This window comes from Rhincodon typus, chromosome 1 (genome assembly GCF_021869965.1).
Source record: "Rhincodon typus isolate 14 chromosome 1, sRhiTyp1.1, whole genome shotgun sequence".
Classification (NCBI taxonomy): domain Eukaryota; kingdom Metazoa; phylum Chordata; class Chondrichthyes; order Orectolobiformes; family Rhincodontidae; genus Rhincodon; species Rhincodon typus.
The window spans coordinates 12,818,605-12,830,941 of record NC_063332.1 but is presented as its reverse complement, the minus strand read 5'-3'; the positions used below and the strand labels follow the sequence as shown (position 1 = coordinate 12,830,941).

Genomic DNA, 12,337 nt, shown 5'->3' with positions numbered 1-12,337 from the left:
TCATTCCAGAATATGATACATTCTTTTAATTTTCCCAAAATCTTTCAATACAGGATAATTTCAGCTTGTAATTAAACTGGGACTAGGCCTGAGAACGATGTTAATACTACAATGAAGTGGATCAATGATGCAACTTTCATGAATTATGAAAGACATTCCACACAAATTACACTACATGCAGCACAACAGAAGGCAGTTAAGCAAGAGTAAGGAGTTTGAATGATAGAGCTGCTCATTTCAAAGAATTAAGAAGTAACAAGGGCCATCGAGTGGAATACTGAGAATGGACAGTCACTAAACTTTTTTTTTTTTTTTTAAATTCATTCACGGGATGAGGGCGTTGCTGGCTGGGCAGCATTTATTGCCCATCAGGCAGTTCAGAGTCAACCACATTGCTGTGGGTCTGGAGTCACATGTAGGCCAGACCAGGTAAGGAAGGCAGTTTCCTTCCCGAAAAGGACATCAGTGAACCGGATGGGTTTTTCTGACAATCGATAATGGATTCATGGTCACCACTTGATTCTTAATTCCAGATATTTATCGAATTCAAATTCCACCATCTGCCATGGCGGGAGTCGAACCCGGATCCCCAGAACATGGTCGCTGGACTGTTAATCCAGAGATAATACACTAGGCCTTCGCCTCCCCACTGGTTATCCTCCCCACAAAATTGTCTACTTGCACTACTTCTTTGTTCAACAACTAATTTACATTCCTGGGGAACAATAGTTGCCACAGCAAGACTTGGGGGGTTGAACAAAATTATCAGCTTGACTGAACAAGTTAGAGCATTAAAAGGTATTTCAAGCGTAACGAACAAACAAACAAACATACCAGGTAACGGGATGCACTCCTGGTTCCTGGCTTCCCACTGACAGTTCTGGTCCATGGCACAGCTTTTACAACTAGTCAGCTTATTACAAACATACTCTGGTTTATCTTTTGGACAAGCTTCATAATCCCAGATTAATACCTATAAAAAAAATTAGAAATATTTTGTATATTCCACATCCATGGCAATGCTTTAACATAATACAAACCAAGAGTCAAAATCAGAACACTATGACATAATGACATGCACCTTCATCAACTAAAAGTCTCAGGATTTGACTATTTCAATATGCTCCTGGGCAGCAATTCACAATTCCTTGTCCATAAACTCATCCTAATCACTTCCCCCTTATCAAACTTGATGATACTGTTCACAGACTAAGTCTGTTCTTACTAGCACATCTCTGCTTCTAATCCGGTAACAACCTCTATGTTAATATATCATTCTTGGGTTCAAATTCCATCATGGACTCAGTCTTTCTCTCTCCATTAGCTCCTTTTCCTCTAATTCTAGACCTTTACACAGTCCTGATTTTCATGCTGTATCCATGATGATCAGCATTGACTGGTCGAGGTCTGAAATTACTCCATGAGAACTTTCAACTCTGAATTCTGTCCTTTAAGATACCCCTTCAAACCCAACTCTTATCAAGCTTCTGGTCATCAGTCCTACTATCCCATTTTGTTCAAAAATGCTGATATTCATCGAGACATTTTAAAACGCATTACAAGTACTACATAAATGCAAACTGCCATATGCGAGTGTACAAAATCTTAGCAATGGACTGTAACTTGGGAAAATAGGTTACACATTTTGGCAGGAAGAAAAGAGGAGCTGAACATTACTAAATTGGAAAAAGATTGCAGAAAACTGCAAGACAAATGGGTTTACGGGTCCTTGCATACACATCTCAAAAAGCTGGCATCCAAATTCAGCAAATAATGGAATGATAGAATCCCTACATAGACCCTGCACATCCTTGGACACTAGGTAATTTAGCGCGGTCAATCCACCTCACCTGCACATCTCTGGACTGTGGGACGGAAACCAGAACACCCGGACGAAACCCATGCAGAGACATGGGGAGAACATGCAAAGTCCACACAGACAATTGAACCTAGGTCCCTGGCACGATGAGGCAACAATGCTAACCACTGTGCCAACATGCCACCCACAGGGAAAACAAACAAGATGTTGACCTTTATTTCAAAGGAAATGCAGGATAAAAGGAGGTCTTGTTAAAAATATACAAGTCACTTCCTGAAGAAGAGTTATATTGAACTAAAAACTGTTCCCGTGAACTCAGTTTACCTCTCCACAAATGGAGTTTCTCTAGCACGTATTGTTTTTATTGCCAATTTTGTGTTTTGATTTTATACAAGGCACCAGTCAGACCACACCTAGAATACTGTGAACAGTTTGTCCCCTTATCAAAAAGGAAGATGGTAAAGAATGACAGGTAATGACATTGAAACATATAGGACTCTTAAGGGATTGACAGGGTAACTGCTCACGGGAGAGTCGAGGACCAGAGGGCACAGTCTCTGAATAAAGGGGCACCAATTTAAGACTGAAATTTCTCATCTCTTCTCTTGAAGTGTTTAGTGTCTTTGGACTTGGTTGCCACATAGAATTGTGGGACAGAGTGCCTGTGCATACTTACGTCTCAGATAGATCAGTTGTTTATCATAGGGAAATTGAAGGGTGATGACGAAAGGGCAGAAAAGTGAACTTGAAGTATGTCTGATCAATTACGATCCTACTGAATGGTGAAACAGGCTTGAGAGGCCAAACAGCCCACTCCTATTATAATTCTTACATTCTTATGGCCTTAAAGGTAAAGTCGCTATAGTCTCAGAACTGCTCTCTCATAGACAAAGATGACTGTTAGTGAATTTAACTGAAGGGTCACAATGTCTCATACAAGGGGCATGGCTGAGAAGGCAGAACCTTTGCTGTCACCTCAGCTGGTATGTGAAATGGAACTCACTATGAGCGTCACTCTGCATCGTAAATCAGCTGTTCCGTAAACTGAGCAAGACGCAAGATAATAGCAGCATTGAATGCAGTCTGGAGAAGGTTCAGTACATTGATTCCAGGTACGGAGGAATTTTCTCATAAAGTGAAGGTTGAGTACATTTGGAAGTGTTGTGAAGAATAAGAGATCTTATTGAAACAATCAAGATTCCCCGGTGGTCTAACAATTTTCATGCTGAGAGATTGCTTCCTTTTGTGGCAGAGTCTAAAACCAAACAGTATAATCTCAGATTGAAATTCTTCTCTCAGAATGTGGTGAATCTGTGAAATACATGACCGCCGAAGCTGGATGTTAAAGGCCGAGACAGTTAGATTTGTAATTAGTAAGGGGATTAAGAGTTATAGGGATAAAGCAGGAAAGTGGAGGGGAGGATTATCAGATCATCCATGATCTCATTGAATGGCAGACCAGACTCAGTGAGCCAAATGGTCTACTTCTGCTCCTTCTGGTCTTACGTCACTAAGCGGGGTGAATTGTATACCATACAACAAAGCTTGTCAATGAAAAGACCTTTACTCCAATATTGCCAGTGCAACAGTAACAGTGTACCAAATGAATTAAGATTTAATCAGTTGCTTATTTTGTAATTTATTTCTTTAAGCAACCCTTGGCTGCAATCTCTTCAGTATTATGGAAATAAGTTGCCTTACACCCACTCTTGCTCCCTTATTACTTCGAATCTACTTGTTATCCACTTACTGAGAGAATTTTTTTTTGATAAAGTTAAATGATTGTAGGATTAATGATTTTACTGTCTGAACAAACAGATCAAGTTTGCAGGCAAAAAACGTGTGTACAATCTGATCTTTAAAAAATATTTACTGTATACATAAATGAATGACTATGCATTTTTCATCCCTATTCTTGTTTTTATACAGTTAGAGGTTACCGATGAAGTATATGCTCCATCAGCAGAAGATTTCCTATCTTAGTTTCCCAAAGTCTTGAAGCCCTACTCCAAGGCATCGGTGCATAATTTATGCAGATATTCAAGTGGTGTCAGAGGAAATGCTGCACTTTGAGGGATGTCATTCTTTAATTATAAAATTATAGCAAGGTTCTAACTGCTGTTTTCTTTTACCATCGATTTTACTTATGTTGTAACACAACATGGCCTTGTCACTCATTCCTGGTTGCGCTTCAGTGAGTGCTAGCAAGCAGCCTTCTTGAACTGCAGCAGTCCCTTTGTGCAGGCATACCCTCTGTACGATTACGGAGGGAGTTCCAGGATTTTGACCAAGTTACATCAATAACATACTTCCAAGTCAGGCTTGTGAATGGCTTCAAGGATAACTTGCAGGTGGTCAAATTGTCGCAGATCTGCTGCCTTTGTCTGTCATAGCGATCACGATCATGGGCCTGAAAGATGCAGTCGAAGGAGCTTTAAAGAATCTTTGCTGTGCATCTCTGTACAAAGTACATACTGCTGCTACTGAGTGTTGGTGGTGAAGGGAGTGAACGTTGTAGATGTGGTATTATTCAAGAGAGCTCCGTTGTCCTGAATGGTGTCAAGTTTCTTGAGTATTGCGAGAGCTGCACCTATCCAAGCGGGGAATATACTGTGACCTTGAATATTCTTTTTTTCATGCATTTGTGGGATGTGGGTGTTGCTGGCTGGCCAGCATTCATTGCCCAACTCCAGTTACCCTTGAGAAGGTGATGGCGAGCTGCACTCTTGAACCCCTGTATTCCTCCTGCTGTGGATTGACTCTCAATACCATTACGGACAGAATTCCAGCACTTTGACCCAGTAAAGGAACAGCAATATACTTCCAAGTCAGGATGGGGAGTGGCTTGGAGGGGAACTTGAAGTTAGTGGTGTTCCGAGGTATCTGCTGCCCTTGTCCTTCCAGATAGAAGTGGTCGTGGGTTTGGAAGATGTGTCTAAGGATCTTCGGTGAATTTCTGCAGTGCAACTTATAGGCAGTACGGATGCTTGTGGATGTTGTTCCAATCAAGTGGGCTGCTTTGTCCTGGATGGTGTCAAACTTCTTGAATGCTGTTGGAGCTGCACCCATCCAGGCAAGTGGGGAGTATTCTATCAAACTCCCAACATGTGCCTTGTCAATTGTGAACAGACAATGGGAAGTCAGGTGGTGAGTTACTCACCACGGTATTCCTAGCCTCTGACCTGCTCTTATAACCACGGTGTTTATGTGGCGAGTCCAGTTGAGTGCCTGGTCAACGGTAACCCCCGGGATCTTGATAGTGAGGGGTTCAGTGACGGTAACACCATTGAATGTCAAGGGGCGGTGGTCACAGCCTGGTATTTGTGTTACTCAAATGTGACCTGCCACTTGTCAGCCCAAGCCTAGATTCTGTCCAGATCTTGTTGTATTTGAACATGGACTGCTTCAGTACCTGAAGAGTTGTGAATCATGCTAAACATTGCACAGTCATCAACGAACATCCCCAGTTCTGACTTTATGATGGAGGGATGGTCATTAATGAACCAGCTGAAGATGGCTGTGCACTCCTGCAGAGATGTCCTGGAACTGAGGTGACTAACTTTCAATAACCATGACCATCCTATGAGCCAGGTATGATTGCTACCACAGCGAGTTTTCCCCGATACCCATTGATTTCAGTTTTGCTAGGAGTTCTTGATGCCACACTCATTCGAATGCAGCCTTAATGACAGGGACTGTCACGCCCACTTCATCTCTGGAATTCAGCTCTTTTGTCCATGTTTGAAACAAGGCTGTCATGAGGTCAGGGGCTCAGTGACTTGAGCAGAATCCAAACTGGGCCTCACTGAGCAGGTATTGCTATTGATGACACCTTTCATCAATCTAATGATGAGACGCTAATTGGCTAGGTTGAATTTGCCCTGCTTTTCAGTTGCAGGATATACCTGGGCAATTTCTCACATTGTTGACTAGATGTCAGTACTGTGAATATACTAGAAGAGCTTGGATAGAAGAACAGCCTCTGGTGCACATCTTCAGTACTATTACCAGAATATTGTCAGGGCCCATAGTCTTTGCACTATCCAGTGTCTCCAACCGTTTCTTCATATCACTATGAATGGAACAAATTGACTGTAGATTGGTATCTGTAATGTTGGAGACGTGTGTGTGTGTGTCTGTGTGTGTTGGGAGGCGGGAGCAGGGGCGGGGGGGGGGGGTTGGTGTTTAGACGTATCATCCACTTGACACTCCTGGCTGAAGATCACTGTGAATGCTTCTACTGTATGTTTCGCACTACTTGGTGTGCACTTAGTACTGCCTGGTGGCTTCACCAGGTTGACACCTCACTTTCAGGTATGCCTGGTGCCATTCCTGGCATGCCTTCCTGCTCTCTCCATTGAACCATGGTTGATCCTCTGGCTTGACGATAATAGTTGTGGGGGATATGCCAAGTCATGAGTTTGCAGATTGTACTGGAACACAATTCTGCTGCTGTTGATGACCCACAGTGCCTCATGGATGCCCGCTCTGGAGTTGCTAGATCTATTCGACATCTCTCTTATTTCACACAGCAATAGCGCCACACAACAGAATGGAGGTTATTCTCAATGCAAAGGCAGGACTTCGTCCACCTAAGAACTGTGCAGCGGTCACTGTGCAGCGGTCACTGCTACCGATCTTGTCATAGTCATATACATCTGCAGCCGGTAGGTTGGAGAGGATGAGGTCAAGTAGTTTTTCACTCGCTGGTTCCCTCGCCACCTGCTGCAGACCCAGTCTTGCAGCTATGTCCTTTAGGACCCAACCAGCTCCATCAGTAGTACTGTTGCCGAACCACTCTTGATGGTGGACATTGAAATCCCCATCCAGAGTACATTTTATGCTGTTGTCATCTTCAGTGCTTTGTCAAACTACTGTTAAACATGGAAAAGTATGGATTCATCAGCCAAGGGAGGACAGTTTGTGGCAACCAGCAGGTTTCCTTGTCCATGGTTAAACTGAAGCCATGAGATTTCGTGGGATCGAGAGTCAATGCTGAGGAGTCTCAGGGCAACTCCCTCCCAACCGTATACCACTGAGCCACCATCTCTGCTCGTTCTGTCCCTCCGGTTGGGCAGGACATATCCTGCGAGGGTGTTAGTGGTGTCTGGGACATTATCTGTAAGGTATCATTCCGTGAGTATGATGATGTCAGGCTGTTACTTGACTAGTCCGAGAGACAGCTCTCCCAATTTTGGAACCAGCCCCCAGATGTTAAGAAAGACGACTTTGCAGGGTAGGCAGGGCAATTTCTGCCATTGTGTTTTCTGGTGCCTGGGTCAATGCAATGTGATCCATCCAGTTTCATTTGTTTGAAACTTTGTAGCTATTGGTACAACTGAATGGCTTGTTAAGCCATTTCAGAGGGCAATTGAGAATCAACCACATTGCTGGGGTCTGAAGTCACATGTAGGCCAGACCAGAGGTAATGATGTCAGACAGGTGAACCAGATGGGATTTTTTTTTGTTTTTTTTTTTTTAAATTTTTTTTGTTGATGAGTTCAAATTCCACCATCACAGGATTTGAACACAAGTCCCTAGAACATTAGCTGAGATTCTGGATTAATAGTCTAGCAATAATATCACTAGGACATCTTACACCTCATAGATGGTGACTGGTTCTGGGGAGTCAGGAGATGAATTATTTGCTGCAGCAATTCTAGCCTCGGTCTTCTCTAGCAGTCACGCTATTTATATGACTATTTCAATTCAGTCTTTGGGCAATGCTAAGTCCCACGATGAGCATGGGAGATTCAGCAATGGTAATGCTACTAAACGTCAAGGTACGATGGTTAGATTCTTCCTATTAGAGATAGTCAATGCATGGATCTTGTGTGACATGAATGTTACTTATCACATCTCAGCCTAAACCTGAACATTGTCCGGGTCTTATTGTATTTGGATACAGACCGCTTCAGTATCCGAGACGCTGCAAAAGGCAGAACATTGTGCAGTCAATTGGCATCCCCACATCTGACCTTGTGATGAGGGGAAGTCATGAATGAAGCAGCTGAAGATGGTTCAGCCATGGACCCTACCCTGAGAAACTCTTGCAGAGATGTCCTGTGTCTGAGATGACTGGCTTCCAAATATCACAATCATCTTCCTTTATGTCAGATATGACTCCAACCGGCAGAGAGACTTCCCCCGATTCTCAATGACTCCAGTTTTGCTTCAGCTCCTTAGTGTCACACTCAGTCAAATGTGGCCTTGTCACGAAGGGCAAATCACTCTATTGTCACCTCTGAAGATAGCTCTTTTGTTCATGGTTAGACTCCAAGGCTTTCATAAGGTTTGGAGCCTAGTCACCATGGCAAAACCCAAAGCGAACAACAGAGAGATTATGGCCACCAAGTGCTCCTTGATGCACTGTTGATGAGCCCTTGTGTCACTTTACTGATGATTGAGAACAGACTAATGGGGTGCTAATCAGCAGAGTTTATACATACAGGACATAATTGGGCGGTTTTCATATTATTGGGTAGATGCCAGCGTTGCAGCTGCACTGGCACTGCTTGGCTAAAGCCATGGCCAGACCTGGAGCACATCTTCAGTACAATTAACTAGATAAAGATAATGCCGCCATAGTCACGCTGGACCGTAGGGTCTCTCATTACAGAGAGATGACTGGTGGTAGTTTAACCAGAGGGTCACCACACCTCAGGCAAGGGGGAGATGTTGGGAAGGACACTCGCTCATGGTAACTCAACCAGTGCAGGAATTGAACCCACACTGATGGCATCACTCTGAATCTCAAACGAGCCTTCCAGCTAACTTAGTTAACTGATCCCCTATTGTTTTTGTTACTACCAGAATATTGTCAGGGCTGAAATCCTTTGCAACATCCAGCTGTTTTTTGATAACACGTGGAGTATTTTAGTTGGTAATGTGAACATTAAGAATCTCAAGCCATTATCTGAATTTAAGATCCGAGGAAGGATCACCGGATCCGAAACGTTAACTGATTCTTTTCTCCACAGATGCTGCCAGACCTGCTGAGCTTTTCTGTTTTTTTATTTGAATTTAAGGGTTTCTTCTTCCATCCTGATTTACCTTTCCCTTGAAACATCGCCTCTCTGACCAAACCAAGAATATCCCCCTCATAATTACCTGAATTGTGCTGTGTCAAACTGGTCATGGATAAATGTGAAGGGGCGACAGACACTAAAGGAATTCTGAATTGCTATGTAAATGCATTTCTTTACACCAAAATGAACAGTGTAGCAATGTATGCCTGTTATGTTCCAAACTAGAGTTGGTGTGGCTGTGCATTGTCATTTTCAAAGCAACAAAATTAGTTTATACTATAAGACTGTCCTTCTAGAAGGATGCATGAAAAGCAATTAATTAATAATACCCACTCCAAAGAGTTGGTCAGCATACTCACAGTGGCTTCTGTGCAGTTACTGTTCTTAGACAGACACTTATCATGACACCACTGACAGCCGTTTGTATTCACTGTACAGCTGTAGCAATCAGTATACTGATCACATTTTTCATTATCTGCATCTGTAGGACAGTGGTATGGAATAAAAACATTTTTAATCAGAAATACAAATATTATGTACTCCAGCACTGATATTTTCTCCTACACTCTGCAACCATCTAATGGAGATAATTTCATCCGAACGAAACACACACTGTAGTTCCAGCACCAGCAGGGCCTGGTGATTGTTTTGCTGCTACAACTCCAGGGAATTTCCAAACAGAACTTGATCCAAAATAGTACTGCAAACATCAAAAGATTTCCATATAAATTGGTTTTTGTAGTGCAACCCATTTAATACATATTCTTAAGTGACATATCGCAGTAAATGCATTACATAAACTGTGCAAATCAATCCTGTCATGAAGAAAACACCGACTCAAAAATGAAGCAAGCCCCATTTCCCCTGATCTGTTCTAATGAGGTATTTTGTTGTTGCCGCCACAGTAATGAGTGTCACAGCATACATATCATTTTGTTGTTGGTCCATCAGTGCTGGAGATCACCATGGACATGACCAAGCCACTTAGCTCAGTGTTGTGCAAATATTCATTCTTCACAACAACAACAGTTACAGCTATCCCATAACATTCAACATCAACTGACTCAAACAGGAAACAAAGACTCCACAGAATTAAGCACAGGGAAGAACTAAAGCCATTTCCCAACCAAGGCAACATATGTCAAACATGCCCTTACTAATGTGAATGAAGACCTGTATGGTAAGTGCCAGTAAAACTCTCACACCAGGGCTCAGAGCTTGACTGTTGCCCTCCTGAACTGTTTTGATGCATATTACCAAGGTAATTGGGTTGGGGCTGGAGAGAATGAGCAAGAGCACGTGAGGGCAAGCAAGAGCGCGCGAGAGAAAGACGTAGGGAAACCTGTGGTGCACTGCAGAAAAGGAAAAGAAGGAATCTCACCCAACTCACTAAAGCAGTGAAACAAATTCCACGGCAATACAGTTATTCAAAACACACAAATAACTGAAGTACAGCTATCTCAAACCCAACTATCCTCAAAACAAAGGACCCAGAGAAAACCATTTATAATTTCATGCCTTCACAAATCCAACTTGTCAGTAGTATCTAAATAAATCACTTCACTGACTGAAGCACACAAGAAAAAACAATGGAAAAGAAATATCCTAGCCAGCTTATGCGCTTATTCTAGTCATCGTTTTGCAAAGTGTTAACTATGGTTTCTCGAAGCATCAAGAGTTTGGTTTTGCAATTGGAAATCAGCAGCAAGTCAAACAAGTGTTTTAAAATCAAAGCAGAAAAGCACAAGAAATGCTGTTAAATATTCAGAAACATGAATTTAATACTAACTTAGAATGCCAAAACAGGAAATATTAATCTTAAAAACATACATGTCTTGCTGGGGCACTTATCAAGAATCTGACGCGCCTCCCCTGCAGATGCTATTTCCCAGGGTACACATCGCAGCATGTCGGTATTCCATACACACCGGACTCCTGGGGCTGCCCCAACACATGCCGCTTCATCAGAAAAAGCTTCACAACTGCTTGGTGTGAACATCAGAACATCACTTAGCAGAAGACTGTTGAACCCACCAAAAATGTACATTGTGCTGAAAATGAAGAAAAACATAAATCAACCTTGTACTTGTCCAGAATCCTGCTCAACAATCTTCCCCGAGACCTTGAAACAAAGGATTAAGGGGGAAGGTTTAACCGTATCACTGGTGTGGTGATTAAATGTCAATCTAAGTCTACGTTTTCTGGATTCAAATTTTCAAGAAGTGTAGTTCGAGAGAAATTGTCATCCTTGGTTTACTTCATCCAGGGCACCCAACTGTTCAAAAATGGCTTCCCCATCACTTATTGATGTCCTACTTTATGGAAATGTAACTTCACCTTTCTCTTCCACAGATGTCACCCACCCTGCTAAGGGTTGCCAGCACATGTTCAAATTTATTGCAAATTCCTAGCCATCTAGCTTTGAAATTAAACATACAGTCACCATCAAGTGACTTTTTCAATATACTAGTTTATATGAATATGCACAGCACAGATAATCAGACCACAATGATATGTACTGATTCAAAATTTAACAGGCTTGTCTCAATCAGTGAGCTGCTATGGTCAAATTGCAGAACTGCAAATAGTATTTACAAACTAACAAGCTGAGAGTGCCAATATGTATGGACATACAACTACACTTCTTGAAAATTTGAATCCCAAAAACGTAGAATTAAATTGACATTTAATAACCACACCAGTGATACAGTTAAACCTTCCCCCTTGACAACACCTTCATGAGTTAATGGCCTATTGATGAACAGACGATGTAGGATTTTTTCCCACGATGCAAAAAAAGGTATTATCAAATGCAGGAAGGATCTGCAACAATTATAGCCACAGATGTGATTTTTGCTCAATAAGAAACATGTGTAGAGGGTGCAGGGATAATGACTTGCCAGGGCAACCACAATTCATCTGTGTACATGGGAACATAACTCCCCTGAGTGATCAACAGGATGGCTGCAGTTCAAAAGTTAAAGGAACAACATTAATTTGAAAAGAGCTTAAATTGTCAGTGGGTGCTGATGTTTACAAGTTACCAGTGGTACATAAGAACATAAGAACTCGGAGCAGGAGTAGGCCGTCTGGCCCTTCGAGTCTGCTCCGCCATTCAATAAGATCATGGCTGATCCTTTCGTGGACTCAGGACCACTTACCCGCGTTCTCACCGTATCCCTTAATTCCTTTATTGTTCAAAAAAATCTACCTTTTTTTTTTAGAAACATTTACAGAAGTAGCGTCAACTACTTCACTGGGCAAGGAATTCCATACATTGACAACCCTCTGGGTGAAGAAATTCCTTCTCAATTCAGTCCTAAATCTGCTCCCTTCAATCTTCAGGCTATGCCCGCTTGTCGTAGCTTCACCTGCCAGTGGAAACATCCTTTCTACTTCTATCTTATCTATTCCCTTCATAATTTTATATGTTTCTATAAGATCCCCCCTCAATCTTCTGAATTCCAATGAATATAATCCCAATCTACTC

At 42.2% G+C, this 12,337-nt stretch overlaps 1 protein-coding gene across 1 annotated transcript in view; it reads right to left on the bottom strand.

Moving 5' to 3' along the window:
- Positions 1–12,337, bottom strand: part of atrn (attractin) — a 233,320-nt gene that overhangs the window by 48,712 nt on the left and 172,271 nt on the right. The window contains exons 11-13 of the mRNA XM_048602194.1: positions 10,678–10,898; positions 9,207–9,328; positions 835–973 (exon numbers count right to left, since the gene is read on the bottom strand). Of these exons, the coding sequence (XP_048458151.1) occupies positions 835–973; positions 9,207–9,328; positions 10,678–10,898 (482 nt within the window). The remainder of the gene's footprint in view (positions 1–834; positions 974–9,206; positions 9,329–10,677; positions 10,899–12,337) is intronic.